Source organism: Cynocephalus volans, chromosome 10 (genome assembly GCF_027409185.1).
Source record: "Cynocephalus volans isolate mCynVol1 chromosome 10, mCynVol1.pri, whole genome shotgun sequence".
NCBI lineage: Eukaryota > Metazoa > Chordata > Mammalia > Dermoptera > Cynocephalidae > Cynocephalus > Cynocephalus volans.
Window position 1 is genome coordinate 81,055,019 of NC_084469.1, and position 21,942 is coordinate 81,076,960.

A 21,942-nucleotide genomic window follows, 5' to 3' on the forward strand; every position below is an offset into this window, starting at 1 on the left:
CTCTCAGAGTTGCTAGCTCAGAGTTCTAGGTGACCTGGAGGTGCTCAATGCTTATTAGAAGAGGAAATGGCCAAATGCGTGCTGGCAATATGTCCCAAAAGTCTAAAAATGGCCGTACTCTTTGTCCTAGCAGTCCTGCTTCTAGGAATTAATGCTAAGAAAAATCATTGAACAGGCTTGTGGCCATGTATGATGTGTGTGGGTATGTGTTACAGCACGATTTCTCTTACAATAGAAAACAGCTGGGTATAGCCTAAGTATCCAGCAACAGGGGATTGATTAAATTAGAAGGGACTCAGGCTATCATTAATACTGATGGTGTTGGTCTCTCTTTTTTTTTTTTAAAGTTTGAGCTCTTGTTAGTTTTTAAAAATTATTTTTAATTAACATAACAATTGTACATATTTATGGTTGCAGAGTGATATTTTGATACATACAATGTGTAATGATCAAAGCAGGGTAGTTAGCAATCTATCAGTTGGTTTCCGTTTTTGTTGTGAAAGGATTTCACTATGTATTGCTGAGTTAGAAAAGCAGGTTACAGAGCAGTATGTGTTCTTCAGTTATAAGTATGTATTGTTACAACCTTTTGGCAAGTTGTAACAATGTACTTATACACAGAGAAAGTTGTGCTTTTAGTTTCTTAATTTTAACTCACATGTATTACCTAGTTTTCTATAGGTATTGTACATGGATTACTTATGTCAGAAACTTTAATAAAGAGAAAAAGATGATTAATCTAGGAAACAGTAAAAAAAAAAAAAAGGACATCTCTGAATTCTGTGTTTCTGATGTACATGGCATGTGGAGACAAAGCTGGGGCAAGGCAGGTGGGGTGGGTGGGGAGAGCTGGGAACTGCAGTAAGAGGTGGGATCCCTGTGGCTTCCTGGGCTGGCTCACACCTTCCCTTCCCCCGTCCCTCCCACAACTTGATTCCCCTTCTCTCCCTGCTTCTCCCGTGACACTAGTCTGTTATCCAGTGGGGTGCTGATTGTGCACAGCTCTTCCCAGCTCCACATTCAGCAGCATTCCGTTTGGTAGCTTGAACTTGGCCATGGTGGGAGTATTTACACTATAGAAAGCGGCAAATGCTACAAACCAGAGCCTTTTTTTCTTCTTGAGAGCTACCTGTTAAACATTTACTAGCACACCACTGGCTTACCTGGTTTCTTGTGTCACCCCAAAGAGCTTGTATTCTTGGAGACACCCAGGAGTTGAGCTCTCTTCTTCTTAGGTTCCCCTGGGCTGGCACAGGGAGGGACTTAGGAATCTTCTGTAGATTTGGATCACGGGAGAAGAGGAGAGAGAGAGAGAGAGAGAGAGAGAGAGAGAGAGAGTTGATTGGCCCTGCCCAGTCTGGAACCAGAGCTCCTGCTTATGGGAGGCAGACGTAAAACAAAGGGGTTAAGAATTCCAGTCCTGGCTGTACCCCATCCTAGCTCCGTGACCTTTGGCAAATTGCTTAGTCTTAGTTTTCTCAGCTGTAAAATGGGGTTAATAAATGTACTTACCTTGTAGGGTTGTTTAGGCCAGTGGTCAAAATCACCTGGAGGGCTTGTAAAAAGAAGATTCCTGGGTCCCCATCCCCAATATTCTGATTTCCTGTGTCTGGGATGGGGTCTGAGATTCTGCATTTCTAACAAGCTTCCAGGAGACACTGCTATTGCTGGTCTGGGGACTACATTCAGAGAAGCACTGTTTTAGGAAATTAAATGCGTATAAAGTGCTCATCGCAGTGCTTGGCCCATAGTGAGGGCTCAGTAACCCTTAGCTGCTTACTCTAAGTTGGAGGTCATTGTCCATGAGGATTCTGGGGCCTGGAAGCTAGGTTGCCAGGGTCCAAACAGGTCTGCTTTTGTTTCCTTGTCTGGGCCCCTGGGTGAGCCGTTTCTCTTTTCTGGGACTCTGTTTCCCTTTCTGTGAAATGGGTCAGTAAAGCCTTGACTTTCAGGTAGCAGCAGAGGAAACATCTGTAAAAGCCTCCGTTGCTGGACAATTCTGGTACGAGGCTTTGGGGAAGGACATGAGGGACCCTGGGTTGTACTGGTCTCTGTCTCCTCACCCACTTCGGATAGACCAGCACAGAAAGGCAGGAGCTGATGGTCTATGGTCTATGCTCTTGCCAGTCCCTGGAGGCTGCCAATTTACCTGAGCCTGGCTTCTCTTCCAACAGAGCTGCGAGGGACTTTTTCAACAAAAGAAAAAAGATGTAATTTTAATTCACTTGGGCACCTGGCCTTTGCGATGTTGTCTTCGCTTCTTCTCAGTTCCTGATTCTGTTTTCCACTAACATGGACACATCAGAAGGCTTTGTGATACTCAGTTTCATTTTCTTTTCCAGCCCATGGCTGGGCTGGCTTGGGCAGGACTCAGTGAGTGACTGGGTGTGCACGGCTCCCCTCCTTCCTTTCTTTACCTCTTTTGCCTTTGGGCTGAAGCCATGCTTGTAAACACCTGCACTGGCCTTCGGAGGTCATGGCTGGCTTCTAGACAAATGCCGTGGCTCTTGGGGCTCTATTTCCTCTTCAGAAAAGTAGAAATTTTAAGGACTGTCTGAGAGGGGGGTTGAGAGGGTGGAGTGGAGCCTAGCACAGTGCTGGATACCATTCGGGCTTGGTGAAGGTTGGTGTTTCCTAAGTTTGTGTGTGTGTGTGTAGGATGTGTGTGTTGTGCCAGGTGCTTGAAGGGAAGAGAAGTTCTATGGACCAGGACAGAGAAGCCCAGTAGATTTTAACCCACTTTGTTGAGTCTTTTGAAGTTACATCAGTGCCTAATGAGAAAAAGTACCCTGATCAATGGGCAGTATTTCTGGTGGGTGCAGGATAGGGGCGCTGGGCAGGTATGCACATGTCTTATATTCCTGGCCTAGTAGAAAACCTTTTTCTGGTACTTAAGGAAAACTCAGTGTTTCACATTCATTGTCCTATGTTAATCATCATCATCATCATCATCATCATTGTTTTTTTATTAGGGAAGAGTGGAGGAGAGGAATCAAGTTTCTGTAAAGTTGCTCAAGATATATAGATTTTGCTGGGATTGTAGCTTCTGTGCCTTCTGCAGATGTCTCCTAGCCCTCTTCTTTTGGGGTGTGTTTAGGGGTGTAGAGTGATGATATGGAATGGGGGTGGTAAGGGGGAGATGAGCTGACACAGAAGCTGAGCATCTTGGCTCTGAACTCTGATGGCTTCTCATTTGGGGACACTATCCCTGCACTGTGGTGGGGACTGGGGGCTAGTGATGCCAAAGGATCCCTGGCTCTAGCCTGGCCCTTCTTGTGGGTGGGGCGGGGCGGGGTGAATCTCAGTGAAAAACTTGATCTCCCTGTTCAGAACTCGGCCCTCCTATCTTTCCAGGCAGAGTGAGACCTCAGCAGCCAAACCAGGAACCTGGAGGGAGAAGGGGAAGCTTGAATTATCCCAGTAATGTGAGCTCACTTTGATTGCATGTTTACCTTGAGCTAAGTGCTTTAGGAATATCATGTCATTTAGTCCTCTTGACACTCCTATGAGGTTGGTACTACTGTTGTCCCCATTTTACAGAGGACAATGAAGATCAGAGGGGATCAGGCATCTTGTCTGAGATCTAATGGCCTCTAAGTGGCACAGCTGGGGGTTGACCCTGGGCAGCCCTATTCCAGGGTCCGCTTCCCGAACCCCCACATTTTATAGCTTCTTGCCAGATACCCTTATCTAGCTCATCTGCATAGCTAGATGAACTCTGTTGGGTGACTTCTGGAAGGGTCACTTTTCCTATAAGGATGGACTAACTTCTTTCTTGAAATTCTTGTACTATTACCTGATGTCTCTTTGTTCTCTCTATGTTATACGTAGTCAGGTGGGGGCAAAGCAGTGACCCAGCACGATTTAGGCATCTGGCTCCTCTGCCTGGGATTTGTCAGGGGAACTATTTATGAAAAACTTCCAGTAGCAGTGACTGCATCTTTCATAGGCGCTGGTTCTAAAGTCAGCATTTAAGGGAAAAGTCTAGTATTTCCAAGATTGCCTGTAAAAATCTGTTACAAAAGTGGTGACTTGGAGACCCACTTATCATTGCTCAATGAGTCCATGCAACAGTTTTTCTCCAGCATTGGAACATACAACTTTCTAAAATATTTTATTATTTATTTATTTATAGCAGTAGATCAGGTAGAAGGCTTCTTGTTAGGTGTCCTTTGTGGGCAGAGACTAATGAGAAGGAGCCAAAGGGTCCTTCCTGTCATCCTCACTCAGGGTATGTGCTCGTTGAGGAAAATGGCAGGTGGTCTCACCTGTTTTATTTAAATTATTAGTTTGTTCTCTTTCCAGCAAGTGGTCAGGGTGAGTCATGAGGGTTAAATAAAGGGGCTTGTGATTGTCGTGATATCTTGGCTTCTCTGAGGGTCTGAGCTTGGTGCTGAGGGGACTGGCAGTGGGGTGTTGGATGGTTTTAGCTGTAGCTGCAGAAAGCCTTCGCTTTTCTGTGCGACCACTCCCCCCAACCCCACCCACTGCTCAGAATCCACCCTCACCTGAAAGGAGCCTGGAAAATGTGGGCCTGGTGGTTGGGTTTGTTTGCACTTGACTCTGGTCATTTTGCCCAGAAGCATGGTGCCAGAGATGGTCATGGGCTGTGTGATGTTTTACAGTACCTTGGTGCAAATTAGAAGAAAAGGCTGGCCATGCCTTAGTGCAAAGGGGGTACCCTTTCTCTGGGCATTCACAGCCCTGCACCAGGACACACTGCTTGGTGGATAGAGTGTGGGCTGGATTTCAGTTCCCGCACGCCGTTTTTGCTTGGCCCTGCATGTAGTGCGTGACCTGCACAGCCGCACTTGATGGGCCTCACTGCTTTGTCTGAGCTTTTTCATTCCTTGAGGTTGCTTAGTACTGAGTCCGGAGCAGTGATATTCTCATGCTTGACAATGAGATTCTGGGCTCTTGGTGCCCCCTTTACCTTCCTTGGCCTTGGCCTGGTGTGGGTGAGAGGATTTCCTTAGGGATGAACTAAGCAGAGGCAGTCACATGCCCCCTACCTGGCTTGCCACCTCCACTGGAGGTGTGCCTGTAGGGAGCTCTGTCAGACCATGGTGGGTCCAGCCCTCCTGTAATGGTGGGCTGATCTCTGGGACTGGCAAGACATGGGGAGGCTCCTTGAGACCTTGGGGACACCAGTCAGAGGTAGTGCCTGCTGAGAAAACTCCCCAGATAAGAGCCAGTGGCCAGTGGTTTTTAAACTTTTTTTTTTTTTGGTTCTAGATCTTTTGACCGAAATTATGGACCCTTCCCCCAGAAAAATGCCCATCTGCACTCATGTCCAGCAGCTTGCATCCAGGGCCTGGGCTTTCTCCAGTCCTTGAAGCCAGGCCAAGCAGCTTGTCCTAGTGTGGATTTTGGAGTTTGGGAGGGAGCCCTCTGGGCCCTGCCCTGGCCCTGCTGGAAGCCTCCTCTGACCCTTTAACCTGCACTGTTCTCCATTTGTCTCTCTCATTCACCTCCCGACACTGTCTGCCTTAGAACTTGTCCCCTGAGCTTTCCTGTCTTTGACCTGCACTTTCTCTACCAACCCAGGTCCTACCTGACTTTTACAAACTTCTGAGTGGGGCCCCAGCCCTATCCACATTGAGTTGTTCCGGGGCCTTGTTTCCAGGCCCACACCTCAGGCCCTTGCCTTCCCTTTCTGTTCTCTTCTCCAGCTCCAGCTCCTCTGCATTTATGAGGTTGGGGAGCCCCCTGGGTGGGGACACTGCTCTCTGGGCCAGGAGCAAGTGTTGTTGGGGAGGTGGTTTACACAGGTGTCCAGCTAGCATGACTTGCTTTGTGCCACTGGGTACCCGAAGTCCAGAGGCCCAGAACACAAGGCTTTGGGTCTCACTGGGATTTCGTTATGGTGGTAGGGCCCATCTTGGTGCACAGGAAGCAAGATATGGGCACTTCCGGAGTAGGAGAGTTGTGGCCACTTATGGCCTGCTGCTGAGCTGGGGAGACAGTGTTTGGTGGGGCTCACTTACTCCTATGGGTCAACCAGCCATCCACAATGTGTGATCCCAGAGCTGAGAGAGAACAGGGAGTTCTGATCTGCCTGAAGCCCTGGCAGAGCCTCAGAATCCTTCTTAACACACTCCAGGAACCATGGTGAATAGTCAGAGCTGGTCTTTGAATTGCTGCCACCAGGAAGATACCCTCTAAGAGCCCTTTGGCCTCTTTTGGCCCCTTCCTTTCCATTGTTGAGGATTCTGGTCCACACATGGTACTGGAAGTCCCTTAGGGCTTCAGAGATGACCACAACCACCCCTGTTCTCTTAACAGGACATGTTTGGGTGCTTCCTCATACAGCTTTCTTTGGTAGCCCTTGTCCACAGGCTGCACCTTTCAGCATCACTCACCAGACTCCACAGTCTGGGGGAATTATCTCGGGACAGTTGAAAGAACTTAAGATCAAGCCTTTCCCTACCTCCCCACACATCTCCCCCCACCCCTGCTTTCATGTCTGCTGTGGCTGAGCCCAGCAGGTGTGAAGGTCTTTGAGGCCCTGTTGGGGGAAGAGTCTTAGCAGGAGCTCCTGGTCAGGCTGCAGCTCTCCCAGGACCACCTTGTTGTCACACTCAGCCCTGGGGATGGGTCCCATCCTTGATGCAGTGATGAGGGTTCCTAGTGTGTGGGCAGGAACCATTCCCAGCTCCACCCTGTAACTGGATTGCATGGCCAGGGTTTTCTGTTTAGTGCCTGCCTGCCCCAGACATGAGTGGCTTATGCTCAAGAGCAGGTGTGGGCACTACCAGGGAGCCAGATTGGACCATGTTACCTGCTGCTCTGGGAGGGGACAGTTATGTGTCTGTGGCTGTGTTACCCATTGCCTGGTTCAGGACAATGCTCAGCCCCTAGGCAGGCTCTCTGGGATGTCACCCCAGGTCCTATTTGCTTATTCATTAAAAAAATGGTTGAGTGCCTGCTAACATGTTTGCACTAAAGCTGGGCACTGGGATTCAACCGTGAACAGAACAGGTACAGTCCATGCCCTAGGGAGGGAGGCAGATAACAGGGGATAGAATAATGAGTGGTGATCCAGTTATGGAGGGGCTAACCAGGGAGCTGATATGCAAGCTCAGGTCATGGAATCGTGCACAGGAGGTGGTAGACCAGGGGTGAGGAGGGGGCAGCTGTTGCCTGGCCATATGACCCTGGGCAAGTCCAGAAGCTACCTGAAGTCTACTGCCTGTTTCCAACAGGGAGCTCATTTGTGGGGTCTAAAGCTGAAACAATTCTGGGGTCTCTTTGAGACAAAGAACACAAAATGCCCATGGCCACCCCAAGGTGACCAACAGGAGAGGAAGTTGGATGGAAGAGACATTGGAGTAGAAAGAGACAGTGCTTTTAAGCAGGTAACAGATCTTGCTTTTGCAAATGTTACAAAAAATGTGGGAATGTGGGATCCCATTGCAGGGGCCACAGATGGGCCGTAGGCTCCGAAAGGACCCTGGGTTTGGAGCTTCATTAGCATCATGGTCAATCAGCCTCTGCTATGTGCCCCCTCCCTGTGCACTGACACCCACCCTAGGTACTCTCCTTGTGTGCACGCACTTGCCCCTGTGCCTTCTCTCTGTGTGCATGCACTGGCCTACGCATTCTCTCTGTGTGCACGCACTGGCCTCATACACTCTGTGTGCACACACTGGCCTTGTGCCCTCTCTCTGTGTGCATGCACTGGCCCCACACCCTCCCTTTGTGTGTACCCACTGGCCTCACACCCTCTCTGTGTGTGCACGCACCAGCCCCTGCGCCTTCTCTCTGCGTGCCTACACTCGCTTTGTAAACCCTCCTTGTGCCCGTGCAACCTTGGATGTGGACACTCAACTTGGGAATCTCTCTGTGTGGACACACTCATCCCGAGCACCTAGTCCATGCTCCCATGCTCATCCCCGTGCACTCAGTCCATGCTCCCATGCTCATCCCCGTGCACTCAGTCCATGCTCCCATGCTTGTCCCTGTGCACGCAGCTCATGCTCCCACGCTTGTCCCCATGCACCCTGTCCATGTTCCCATGCTGGCCCACCTGCCCCCACTCCATGCTCCCACACTTGTCCCTGGGCACCCAGCTCATGTTCCTGTGCTGGCCCTTGTGCACCCACTCCATGCTCTCACACTTGTCCCTGGGCGCCCAGCCCGTGCTCCCACACTGACCCTTGTGCACCCACCCTGTGCTCCCATGCTCATCCCTGGGCACCCAGCCTTTGCTCCAGTGCTGGCCCACCTGCGCCCACGCTGTGTTCCCATGCTTGTCCCCATGCACCCAGCCCATACTCCCACATTTGTCCCTGTGCACCTTGTCCATGCTTCCATGCTGGCCCACCTGCCTCCACTCCATGCTCCCACACTTGTCCCTGGGCGCCCAGCCCGTGCTCCTGTGCTGGCCCTTGTGCACCCACCCTGTGCTCCTATGCTCATCCCTGGGCACCCAGCCTGTGCTCCTATGCTCATCCCTAGGCACCCAGCCTGTGCTCCTATGCTCATCCCTGGGCACCCAGCCTGTGCTCCTATGCTTGTCCCCATGCACCCAGCCCGTACTCACATGCTTGTCCCTGTGCACCCACCCACCTCACAAATGCTCATCATCCACAGGAGTGTATCTCTGTATTCCCCTTGGGACTGGACAGTTGGGGTATGTATCTTGATCTCTGTGGTGCTAAGTATCTTATAAACTAAAACATTAGAGGTGGAGTCTAGGGATATCTCCAGAAAGTGTGTCACTCCCCTGGCTGGCTGCGTGTCCCCTTTGGTGTGTTGTCCGTACTGGCAGTGTCTCTGAACCTCTCAGCCCTCGGTGTACATTGTGTGTGTGCCCCAGAATTCATTTTAGGGATGCTGGGGGCTTTTGGCTCAGACCCCCATAGAGTGCCTCTGCTGGTGTGAGTTTGGGCCACACAGCAAGTGCCTGGCTCTGGTTGCAGGTGGGACTTTCCTTTCTCTATGCCTGCTGCCCATGCTGGTTAGTCATTGTTGAAGACCTGGTCTGGACAGAAGCATCCAGCTGGGGGAGGAAAACCCCTCACAATCACAGTGTCAGGTAGCACAGGGCCTCATGGTGGGGTGGTGGTGGTGGGGTTAACAGTTACTTTTCTCATTAAGAATGTGTAAAGGATGGTGTGTTTATACCTTCAAAAGCAGAATGTGGGCCAGAGGGTGGCACGTGAGTGGGGTGGGTGCCAGCAGTAGTAGGAAAATGTGCTCATGCCTAGTCCCCAGGGGGGTTGGCACCCTGGGCCCCTCGTCTTGCAGGGATGTAGTTCCAGGGACTCCAGCATGCTACGCGGCTGCATGCCAGTGAGGATTGGGACGTCACTCTGAACTTCCCCAGCCAACTGGCACCAGGCCACTCTCCTCCCCTTCCTCCCCTGCAGGCGTGTCTGGAGTCCCTGTACCCAAGAATGGAGCCTTGACTTCCCTCAAGGGCTCCAAAATGGTGGATGTTTTCACATTCTCTTTCCCATTATGGCTGAGGCCAAATGTTCGCGAGGGAATGATGTGGCATCTTGGGGACATCAAGTTCAGTGACTTGGGAGGTCACACTTAGCCAAACAGCTTTGAGGGGCCCAAGTGTGGCAGCTGTTTGTCCTGATACATGGGGTATACAGAGGACGATGGGACCATGCATTGATGTTCTGATACCTCTCAATGATGAGATTTAGGGACTCTTACAGACCTTGTTGAAAGTGTCCAGCAAAATGGCAGCATGGTGACCTTCCAAACTGGTGGTCATCTCTTAATAGAGTGCCGTATGTTTATATGTGTGTGTGTGTGCATAAGTAAAAGATGAGATGTGAAGGAACTGAGTTTTAGGTGTGGTAATGAATGCTGTTAACAACTGGTCCTTTCATGCACGGCTTGCTTCTGATCGCCTTAAGCATTAGCAGCCTATGTTTTGGAGGCTGTCTGGTTGGAATCATCTTAGTGAATAATATCAATTTTGTCTGACACGAGGTCTTGAATCCTATTTACAAAGCTGCATATTTGAAAACCCACCCCAGCTGTAACGAGCTAAGTGAAACAATAGCTTCAGTCCCAGCCCAAATGGTCTCTACATTTCATTGTCTTGATCCCGAGTTTCTACTCTCAGGATGCAAACTTGGAAAAGAGAGACACCTCATTAGCATTCCTTGGCCTGCTGCTTGTTGACGTGGGTGTGCTCCCTCTTATGTGCGCTGTTTCTGAGGGTTAAAAGAAAAGGGTTCTGTGAGGCTCTGGTGGGGGAGTAAGACCATGGGAAGACGATCAAGGGGGCAGATTTCAGCACCACATAGAGCAGGACTGTTTGAGTCACGGCACCAGATTCACCTGAGTGCTTAGGCCAGTATTCCAGCTGACATTTATGGGGCACAATGTACAGTGCTGGACAGACATCATTCCATTTAATCCTCCATCAGCCCTATGGCTTAAGTATAAACCCGGGGGTCAGATAATTTGCTTCAGGTCATACAGCTAGTAAGAGGCGGAGGTGGGATTTGAACCCAGGCTGTGCTGGGTGCTAGACTCAGGTTCTGAGCTCATGTGAACCTGCTTGCTCCTCTCACCAGCCGGTGCCCAGCACACTGTGTACCTGCCTTCCGTGGGGTGGGCTGGGCTCGCTGCTTTGCAGTCCTGAGCTGCTGGCATCCTGGGCAGCATCCTTCATGCCCAATACAGAGTGGTTTCAGAAGCAGCCTTCAAGACAGATGACCTGGGGTTTGAGCCTGAACTCTGTGCATGCTCTCACTAGTTCTAAGACCTCATGCCCATTGCTTCACATCTCTGAGAGTCTGCTGATGAGGACTTAACCCAGTAATGGCTCAGCACAATGCCTAGCTCCCAGTGTGTGCTCACATGGTGCCCCCCCCCCCGAGAGCATTGACAGTGCGGAGAGTTGGGTGGTACATGGTAGCTTTAGCCTGCATGTGTGTAGAGCTTCTGAGCCCGTTAAACCTGAAAAATACTGTGTATGCACATTTTTGGCTTAAACAAAGTTCCATTTACAAAGTCCATAACCCGGCTTTAATATTATTACATACTCCAGACTGGGATTAATTCCAGCACAAGAGTGTTATTATGCTGTATAACGTTTCTCCCATGTTCTCCTAGTGCGTGGCCTCAACCAGCCAGGTCTCGTGCTGGGGTATGGGATGGTGGGGACACTCCATCCCTGCCCAGCCCTCGTTATGCGGGGTCTGAGATGGAGGGTGGCAAGTTGCCTTGTGATGTTGCTGGCCCATGAGTGTGGTGCTCAAACCTGCTGCCGTTGGGGGAGTTGACCTCAGCATGTCTTGAGGTCTGTCTGTGGGTCAGGTCTCAGCGAGGGCACTAGCCAGCTTCTGAGAGCAACCTTACTGGTTTCTTGGGACAGCGCTGTGACTGATTAGTGATATCTGCCAGGGGCACAGGGATGGGGAAACCGTAACTGACACGGCTCTCATTTGCTATTGATCTTTTATTCTGATCATTTTACATCTCCATGAAACCAACAAAGCCCGCTTTGTAGGTTTCCCCTGCTCCCCTGGTCATGGGTAATTATAATGAGGACCCCCACAAAATTTCCGTCTTCCTTGCCCTGTGCCCCACCTGATGACCTATTTATACAGCTTCAAAACTCACAGGCCCATCTCTGTTCTCTCTTTCAGTTGAAGAGGGGGAGGCCTCGGACTTCTCGCTGGCCTGGGATTCCTCCGTGACAGCAGCAGGTAAATGCCCAGGGGCTGGTGGGAGTCCTGGGGGGCTGGCCCAGGAATTCAGAAAGCCACCCAGCTGGTTATGGAAATGATATTCTTTGTGTCACATTCCTGTCTCCAGTCCAGACTGCCCTGTGCAACACGATTTTTATATCAGTTCCATATGGTCAATAAAATCTATTACATATGGAGACTAATATGCCCTTATTCTCCCGAGGGCCACGTTTCCTCCTTGTGGGCACCATTCAGATGGGCGGCGATTTCTCCCACTGCACAGGCCTTGAAGCTCCCTGCTATGGGCGTCACTGCACATTCATTCCAATCTAATTGCATAAAAGCCACTTTAATAGGACTTTTAAACTCCAATCTAAATCAGAAGTTCTCCATTTCCCTTCCTGGAAGGGGCTGCTTTGCACTCTCAGGGCTGGCAGACCTGAGCTCATGCCTCCAAGGGGAGGTAATAGAGGGGGCTTAGACTTGTGGGGTGTGTGGCTATTTGGGGTGATGGGGTAATGTGATGATGGAGGGACTTGGGTTTTCCACATAAGCTCTTTCTCTTCTCTGCAGCTCAGTTTCCCAGCTATACAAAGAGTTGGATAAATGAGGTTTTTCTAACTGTGAAGTTTTATAACTTGGAGCAGCCTACGGAGTTTGAGGTTGGAAGTGGCTTTGGGGTCCTTGGGAGCTCCTAAGTGGGGTTGGGCTCTCCTGTTTGTGCCCATCCAGCCAGAGCCTTTCTTCTCAATGCGAGCCCTGGTTCCCTGTCCAGCAGATGCAAGGCTCTCCTTTCTTGTCCCTTCCCCTGCCTTGTGCCAGGCCTGTCCCAGGATCCTGACCAGCCAGCTCTGGGTTCATGGGGGAGCTGGAGCCAGTCCATTCCAGAATCTTGAAGCATGAGGAGATCTATGAAGGAGTCAGTTAGTCCAGTCTTCTGCTCTTTTTAGTTGAGGAAACTGGGGCAAGAAGAGAGATTTGCTCTGTGTCAGTATTTCCAAAAATGTGGTTTTAGGCATCAGGTGTATGAACATTGAACATTTTAATGGTTACACATTTAATTTGTGATTTTATAGACATTTATGACTTATGTGGTGCTAAATTCATTTGAGAGAAAAAATTAAGTGAATTGACAAGAACAACTTAAGTAATAGTATATAATACTTAGATTCAGCAAAAATCATAAAGATGGTTCACAAATAACTGACATTTGGGAAGTGCTGGTATAGATTGCAAGAAGAAGGGGCAGAGAGTCAGCCCTCAATCCCAGGTCTCTGGACTTCTGCTCCAGTGCTCTTTCCAGCAGATCTGGCTGCTTCTTGGAGAGTCCGCAGGGTCCTGGCTGACCCAGACTTGGGCAATGTTGTGTCTGCAGGTGCCCTGGCTCCTATGACAGGGGCTCCCTCTACAGGGAGGGGCCCTGTCTGAAGCCACAACGGTGGGTGGTGCTCAAGTTCTAGGAAGCAACATCTAGGGCTAGGACAGGCCTTGGGGTCAGTGCTGGGTAGGACAGGAGGCTGGGGGAAGGGACTGCACAGCCCCCTGCCCTGTATCCTTCTGTGTGGGGCAGATGCAGTGAGACTGTAAAGCTCCATGTGTCAGAGATTCAGGCCTCCTGACGGACATGGGGGTGCATGTGCTCTGTCTTGCCGCCAGCCTCCAAAGAGGACCCCTGTTGTGCCCCCAACCCCTGAACCAGGAAAGCGCAAAGCCTGGTGTTGTCCATATAAGGTCCTCCTTCTCAGCTGCTTTCCCAGTGGTGCCGGAGGTGATGAGGACAGATGGGAACAGCAGTGGGGTGTGGGAGGGCACTGGCAGTGGCTTTGGTGGGCAGAGAGCCCTGAGCGGGGGGGGAGTGTGCACCCAGGTGGCATCCCAGTCTGCAGAAGGCAAGGCTGATGTCATGGTGGGGGCCCTGCAGTCCGCAGTTCTGTGATTCCATAGTGGGATGGCCAGTCTTAGGGCTTATCTGGAGTGCCTGGGAATGGCGGAAGTTGTGAGATTTGCCAGTTGCCAGCCAAGAGCTGAGCATGCCCTGCGTGCATGTGCAGGAAGATGTGTACTCCTGATGAGTCCCCTCTGGCCCCCCGAGGACTCCACAGCCTGGCTCTCCATGGCGCTAGTCAGCTTTGGATTATCTGCTCAGTGATGGGGAAAGGAAGGGCAGAGCATCCCTTGATACCCAGAGCAGTGGGTAACTCGCAGCCGGCCATGGGTTGTTTTGTTTTCTTGGCCCAATTCTGATGATTTTTTAATATCACATGCATGTGATACATTTTCCTCCCACTTCCATTGGGCTTGGGCTATTAAAGTCCGTGTATATTCCCTGAGCATGGGGCTTGTGAGATGGCTCAAATCCTGGGTGGCAGGATGAAGTCAGTGTGGGAGTGCAGCCCTGGACAAGGCTGGTGTCACATTTATTGAGCACTTACTTGGTATGTGCCAGGCATGGAGTGAACATGTTACCTGCAGTATCTTGTTCAACCATCACGACAGCTCTGTGAGTTGGGTGCCATTTCCAGCAGCATCTCCATCATTTCTCTGGGGTCTGGTTTTAGGGGCGGCCATCTGGTGGAGGACAGGGCCAAAGGCCTGGTTGAAGCTGCTTTTGTCTAATGCTTTTCATTAAACCGAGAAAATGTCACTTGGCCACATCAGAATGGGGGTAGGTGCCAGGGAAGATTATGGGGGAGCAAAACCTCCCCAAGCCACCCTTGGCACTTCTACTGAGAATTGTCATTCTCATTTGGCAGATGAGGGAAGGAGGCTTGGAGCAGTACAGTAGCAAATCCATGGTGCCCAGCCATCCTGCTGTGGACTCGAACCCAAGCCCCCCTGACCCCAGAGCCTGTGGTTTAACCTCTGTACCACCTGGCATCAGGAGGTGGAGAGCTGAGCAGAGACCTGAAGGTGTGGCACTGTGGGGGCTTCTGGAAGATCCCTGGCGGTACAGGCTCCATGGCTGTAGGACACAGGTGCATTCTGCTCACCAGGACCCAAGATGGCCGTGGGCTGCGAGCATTTTACCAGGAGTGGAGAGCTGTAAGGCATGAAGCAGCCCCTCTTCTGTGGGGGCCCAGCTGGCCCAGGGTGCAAACTTTTCATGATTCCTTTCCCTTCCCTCACTTTGCCCTAGGTCTGGGAGTGTGATGGAGAACTCCAATAAAGAAGCAGAATGTGCAGTGTGCTCTGCACTCACCCCTGGCCTCCCCTAGCCTCCCCTGCTGGTGGGGGTTCTGTGGCTGCGTACCCCCAGGAATAAAACAGCCGGTTCCATCCGTGCCCTCGAGCTGGGGCCCTGACAATGATGGAGAGCCTGGCCTTGCCTGGCAGGGGAGAGAGCAGATGATCAGCTCACAGCAATATTCTCCGGCCTGCAGAGGGGGCTTGGGAGGAGAGAGCGCCAGCCCACTGTTGCCTCTTGGCTGGCAAATATGGGGGGACCCCAGGGGAAAGAGTGCTGCATTCAGAGACAAGCTATGGGGGTGCCTCGTGGGTGTGGGGTTGTAAACAAGTCATTTCTTACTGGATCCTGATTTTTCTGGTCCATAAAGTGTGTGTGTGTGTGTGTGTGTGTGTGTGGTGTGTGTGAATGTGTGTGTGTGTGGTGTGTGTGTGTGTGTGTGTGTTTGGTGGGGGGACAGGCCTAATGGGACAATTTAAGCAGGAGTTCTTAGCCTGTTTTGAGTCATAGATGCCTTGGAGCATCCCATGGAAGTATGCGGATTCTCCTCCCAAACACACACAGAGTTTTGTATGTGATTTCAGGGGAGTTCATGGGTTACCCTCAACCCCGTCTTCTCCCTTCCTTGACAGCGTAGGTTCAAGCCTCTCAGAAATGTGGAAATGCAAATGTGCAAATGGGGAAGCCCACCAGGGTCACAAGCTCCAAGGCCCACCTGAGGCAGGCTGGTGATGCAGGTGAATTGGTAGTTTGGGCACGTGCCCACGGCACAGACTCTGTTAAAGGAGCAGCCGTCCCTTGGCTCCTGCTGGTTGTTCCATGAATTGACAGAATTCTGGTTGGGGTAGAATTGCCAGATCTTCTGAGTTTTTAAAAGAGAAGCCAGAAAGCTAGATTTTCATTTGAAATCATTGTATTTAAAAAAAGAAAAAAAATAGCGACTGGTATGTTTTCTTTTCTTTTTTTTTAAATGACTGGTAAGAGGATCTTAACCCTTGACTTGGTGTTGTCAGCACCACGCTCTCCCAAGTGAGCTAACCAGCCATCCCTATATAGGGATTTGAAGCCTTGGCCTTGGTGTTATCAGCACCACACTCTCCCAAGTGAGCCATGGGCTGGCCCTAGCAACTGGTATGTTTTTAAAGGCAGCTTTATTGAGATGTAATTCATACATCATACAATTCACTCACTTAAGGTGTACAATGGAGTTTAATATGCTCGGAGAGATGTGCAACCATCACCACAGTCCACTTAGAACATTTTCATGACCTCAGAAAGAAACCCTGCACCCTTAGCTATCATCCCCAACCTTCCAGCCCCCAGTCCCAGGCAACCATTAATCTGCTATCTCTATAGATTTGCTTATCCTGGACATATCCTAAAAATGGAATCAGGTAATATGTGGTCTTTATTGGCTAACTTCTTTCACTTAACCTAATATTTTCTAGGTTCATCTATGTTGTAGGATGTATCTGTCCTGCGTCCTTTTTTTATGGCTGAAAAGATATACCACATTTTGTTTATCCATTCATCTGTTGATGGACATTTAGTTGTGTCCACTTTTTGGCTGCTGTGAACAGTGCTGCTGTGAACATTCATGTGCAAGTTTTTGTTGGAACACCTGGGTTCAGTTTTTTTGGGCATATTCCCAGAAGTGGAGTTGCTGGGGCCCATGGTAACTCCATGTTTAGCTTTTTGAGGAACCACCAAGCTGTTTTCCTCACCAGTTTGCACCATTATTCCCACCAGCAATGTATGAGGATTCCAGTTTTTCCACATCTTTGCCAACACTTGTTATTTTCCTTTTTTTGTTTCTTTTGATTCTGGCCTTCCTAGTAGTTAAAGTATCTCACTTCGGACAACACTTATTTTTAAGAAACATTGTTTAGGCCAAAGAAACTCCTTACACTGGCTGGTTCTGGCCTGGCCACTGATTAGGAGGAGGTTGCTAAGAGTGGGCTTACCAAGGGGCCACTGCTTAGTTTTGATGTCCTGGGCGTCCGGCGCCCTTGACCCATCCTCCTGCCAATGTCTCCTCTCTCCCTCTCTCTTGCCCATCCCTGCCTGGTGGCCCATCCTCCCTTCAGCGCTTCCTCCTTTTTCCTGAAAGCCCTTTGGAATGAGGTCTCTAAGTGGCAGGTGCCAGAATGACATGCATGATCCTGAGCTGTACAATGTGGGGTTTCAGGGAACCAACCTAAGCACAGGAAGCTTTGCCTCCCCTTCCCCTGTCACCAAATTTGAGCTGGGAGCTGAAGGTGCTTATCTTTGTATAGCTGTGTAGTCACAGTCTTGTTGGAATCTCCCACCTCTCCAGGTTGGCTCTGGGACAGGTTGGGCTTCTTCCTTCCATGTGGCTGCTCTGGAACGAGCCAGGAGAGATGCAGTGGAGGGGCTCTGAGAGGCAGTCCAGGGACAGGAAGCAGTGAATTTGTTGACAAATGCTTCATATCAATGCCTGGGCAGATCAGCTAAGTTTATTTCTGGCATGGTGACAGACATGCTGTGGTTTGAGAAAGATGTTTGATATCACTTTTTTTGCGATGGCCCAGCAGTCTGAGACCTTGTTGGGGTTGAACTGTGCCGAGAGTTTTAGACCTTCCTGCCATGTGAGAAGTCTCATTGTCCTGGTTAATGGGAACTATCACTCCCATGTACAAGGTGCTTCTAGGAGTCAAATCTCCTGCTCATTGCTTTTCACATACAGATGAAAAAACGAGGCACAGAGATACTAGCCACTTGCTCAAGGTCACACAGCCAGGAAGTGGCAGAGCAGGGATATGAACCTATGCAACTCATGCATGAGTGTCCCATGTCAACTGTTGATGGCAGACCTGCCTCTGAGAATGTTGGTCCAGGTACTTTGTTTTAGGGGAGACCCAGAGACACGGTGGGGGGGGGGCAGCTCTGTGCCCAGGTCACTCGTGGGTCAGGTGGAAGAGTCTAACCGGAGCCAGGCCTCCTGTTTTGCTGCCTGGAAGGAGAGGAGGTGTGCGCTTTGAAGATCTTTCACACACTTCCCATCTTCAAAGACCAGGCCTGGAAAACACTGTGGACCAGGTTGTCTGTGGGGACTCACTTCCGCCAGCCCCTGCTACCTGTAGATTGGGTTAGGGCTGCAGGTTCTGGGACATGCTCAGGTGGGAGATTGGAGCTGGCATCTGGGTGTGTGGTGTCCTGGGGGCCCCTTGAGAAGGGTGCCTGGAAGCCTCTCATTTCTCTTTATCCTATCTGGGTAAGGGGTGAGGTAGGGAGAGTGGTCAGGGTGCTCACTCCTGATCAAGATGGCAGGCTCCTCACCCCGTACAGTTCTTCAGCTCCAAATTTTGGCTGGTGAAGTGGACAGAAATGTCTGGAAGACTGCGCCTATCACTGCAGGGAGGGGAGGCCACTCTATACAGTCCAGCTGCTGCTGAACCTACATGGAGCCCACACCCCTGCCTGCTAGTGTTTGGCTGGAGCATGTATTTATTATTTCATCTACTCAGAAACTCCACCCCCAGCCCTGTGCTTCTGTGCACTTGCTGTTCACGTTTCTCTCAGCCTCTTTCTAGCTCCATCCATGTATAAACATACCTTCTAGCTAGATGAGGTGCAGTGTGCTCTGCTGTGGCCCCCGTCAAATCTGAGCTTCGTTTAATCTTTGGACCTGCATGGCCTTCCACCTTGGTGGCTGTCCTCACAGTCGTCGAAAGGATGGGCATCAATCCCCTTAACTGCTTCTCCTCCGTTGGACATTTGGACAGCATTTACGTTCTGGCTCTTGTAAATAATGCCATGGTGAACATTTTTGTGTGGGTGGTCCTTTTCCCCTCTGGAGTTGTTCTTAGGGGCTCCCACCACTGTTAAACTTTTTCTTTCAATCCTCAAATCAAGGCTGGGGAGACTGCCTCACTCTCCTTTCTTCCCACTGTGAATTCTTTCCTGAGTGACCCTCATACATGGGGTGCACCAGGAAGGATGTCCTACCCCTCTCCCCAGGACACTGGCTCCGGGTCCCATTGCTGTGGCTGATGGTGGGAGCTGCCAGGCTCTGCTCCAGACTGGCTTGGCAGGTGCTGTCCACCTTTTGTGCTTGAGCCCCCAACCCAGTCCTCTTCTTGACGTGGACCAGGGGACATTTTAAAGGAGCAGAAAAGTCTCACTAAATAGATGTAGAATTTCCCAGCATTTAAAAAACTTATGAAATGCATTTTTATATGGGGCCAGTTGGGGAGTTTCTCATTAGCTCAGTTGGAGAGTCTGTGGGGAGCTGAGCTAAGTGGAGCCAGGCAGACTGGGTAGAGAGACGTGGTGGCCCCAAGCTCACTGGGGGAGAGTGGCAGGCATGTGCTGTCCCGTCGGCTCCATGGACCCCCGGCCAGGTCGGTCTGGGCTGTGCCTTTGTTAGAGCTGCTTCCCCCGAGCACAGGAGGCCTCAGAAACCTTCAGGAGGTGACTTGAGCTGAGAGGTGGCCACTCTGTTACCATGGTGAGCAGTCCATGAGGTCAGGCGTCTGTGCCATGCATGCCCATGGATACATGCACTCCTGTGTGTGTGTGAGTGAGCATGCGAGTATGCCCAGGTAGCTGCAGCCCTGACTCGAACCCCTGGGAGGCCCCTGGTGCCTCTGAGCCCCTGTAGCCTGGTGGTGCTGCATGCTGGGCCCTCTGGGGCTGACGTGGACCAGTTCTCCAAGGAGGATGTGGTGCTTCCTGCCCACCCTTTCCCTCTGGCTCTGGACCAGCCTTGGGGCTCCTGCTGGGCTACACTCTATGTGGCTTCCTCTTGGATGTGCCTGCTGTGCATCTCTATGTGCCGAGCCCATGCATCCATGTGCACGTGTGTGGTCAGGACTCAAGTGTGCTGGTGCCTAGGGCATGTATGAGTGACATTTCCTTTCCTCCCCTCTGCCGTGGCTGATGGCTTCACTTCTACAGAGCTGGGCTGGTCTTGATTTCCATTCTCTCTCCGTGGACTTGGGGCTTCTTGGATGGTGGGGGCTCTGTGTCATTAGTCTTGTGTCCCCAGCCTCGTGCTCAGCAGGTGGGCTGCGTTGGACCCTTGCTTTTTGTAGTGCAGTTGCCTGGTTCCCGGCCTGGTTGATGTGGGGCTGTCCTCCCCAGGAAACCTATTATCCCGCTGCTGTCAGGCTTTTAAGGAGACATCAGTAATGAGTATTTTAATAACAAAGAGAGGCTGGTTCTACTTCCTGCAAGGCTTAGGTGCTCTTTGAGGACAGGAGTCACCTCTAGTGTTAGCCCTTCCTTTAGGACCCTAGGACCCTTCTGGTGGACATTGGACATCAACATTTCTTTAGTGACTTGAAGCCTGGCCTTAAATCAGGGCCACAGTCAGGCGTGTGTGTGTGTGTGTGTGTGTGTGTGTGTGTGTGTGTGTGTCGGGGGGGCGGGGGGGGGTGATGATGACATCATTCCTCATGCATTTTGCGGGGGGGGGGGGGGGGGAGGCTATTGTGCATCCTGCGCTCGCTCCTGGTGTTACCCAGCCTTATGTGCCCTGGGCAGGTTTACATCAGCACTTAGACTTGAACATGCATGCAAATCCAGTGACCTTGTCCAAATGCACATTCTGACTGCAGGTCTGGGTGGGGCCTGAGCTTTTGCATTTCTGAAGAGATCTGGGGTGATGCTGATGCTGCTGGACTATGGCTTGCCTGCGCCCCTTGGCCTTTGCTCTTGCTTGGCCCTCTTCCTGTGGAGCTCCTTCTCATCCTTTGTAGCTCAGCCTAAATGACACCTCCTCCGGGAAGCTTCCCATGATAGCCCTGCCATAATTTTTGTGCTTTTCTTTGTGCTCCCTGAGCCTTGGGGGCCACCTTATCCTGGTCTCCAGTGCCCTTTGCTTGGTTATAATATTCCTTCTCTTGTGCCCAGTCCCTTTGCTGCTCTGCTCACTCGTTGGGGACAGTGACCATGTCCCCAGAGCCCAGGCCTGGCTTGGCTATTGACAGGTACCTGGCAAATGTTGGCCAAGGTGTAGAACTTCACCTCCACCTCTTCATCTGATTTTGCCCTTGGCAGTTCAGGGCCAGATTTTCATTAAGAGCAAAATCTGTTTGAAGTCTAGATGCTTACTAGCTGTATGACCTTGAGTAAGTTACATAACCTCTCTGTCCTTCCATCTCCTTAAAGTAATCGTCCTCCTTCCTAGGGTCAGTGTAAGACCCTAGGAGAGGGAAAACATGTGGAGTACTTAGCCCCTAAGGTGCCACCTGGTCCTCTGCACCTTTACTATTGCTGTTTACAACACATTGAGGGCAGCTCAGATTGGAGCTTAGCTCTGAGCTTGGACCTGGGTGGGTGACAGAAAAGCTTAGATGGGCCCTTGCCTTGTGTCACACCTCCTGCTGTTCTCTCCTGTCTTGACGGGCAATCTCTGGGCATGGCCACAGTGGACAAGACAATCTTGCTTTGACCCTTATGAAACTGAGATGGAACTGGGGTAGAACCAAGTCTTCAGGGGCTCGTCCTTGCTCATGATGACCCTGGTTGGTGGAGCATGGCTTGTTTCCCAGATGGGCATGGCTGGTGTAGGGTGAAGGTTGGTGGGAGGTGGGCAGGGTCTGCTCTGAAGAGCAGAGGCTCTGAGGCTGTCATGTGATCAGGCTTCTTCTGAGGGTGGGGCTGGACACATGGACTGTGCAGCTATGGGTCAATGCCCAGTAGGAAATGGCCATGGTCAGCCTGACCATGCTGCCTGGCTAGTCCTGGCTGGTTCTGGCTTCCTGGGTGGACAGTCTGTAGGGCCCAGCTCCTGGGTCAGGTGTGGTCAGTTCTGTGTCATCCAGTGTCCTGTGGAAGACTGTGGGCAGCCCACAGGGTAGTTAGGCTAATGTCATCTCAGCTGATGTTTCTTTAAAATCCCTGCATGTGCTGGCAGGTGTGCATGCATGTGCGTGCATGTGCACACACACACACACACACACACACACACACACACACACACACACACACACACAAGCCATAAGTGACTAGGCTGAACCTGGGTAACTGATGCCTCTCTGGTTAAAAAAAAGTCATTATTTTTTTTGTATATGGTGAGAGGTACAGGTCTAGTTTCATTCTCCTGCATATGAATATCCAGTTTTC

The 21,942-nt window shown here is 50.9% G+C and overlaps 1 protein-coding gene across 5 annotated transcripts in view; it reads left to right on the forward strand.

Annotated features, from left to right (window-relative positions):
- The window catches only part of ZNF423 (zinc finger protein 423), a 325,449-nt gene that overhangs the window by 47,155 nt on the left and 256,352 nt on the right, over positions 1–21,942 (forward strand). For 2 of the 5 annotated variants that reach the window (XM_063110329.1, XM_063110335.1), the window contains exon 2: positions 11,625–11,684. In XM_063110329.1, coding sequence (XP_062966399.1) covers positions 11,625–11,684 — 60 coding nt within the window. Of the gene's footprint in view, positions 1–8,598; positions 8,636–11,624; positions 11,685–21,942 lie in introns of those variants that run through there. The other 3 variants (XM_063110331.1, XM_063110332.1, XM_063110333.1) reach the window with 2 other exon arrangements.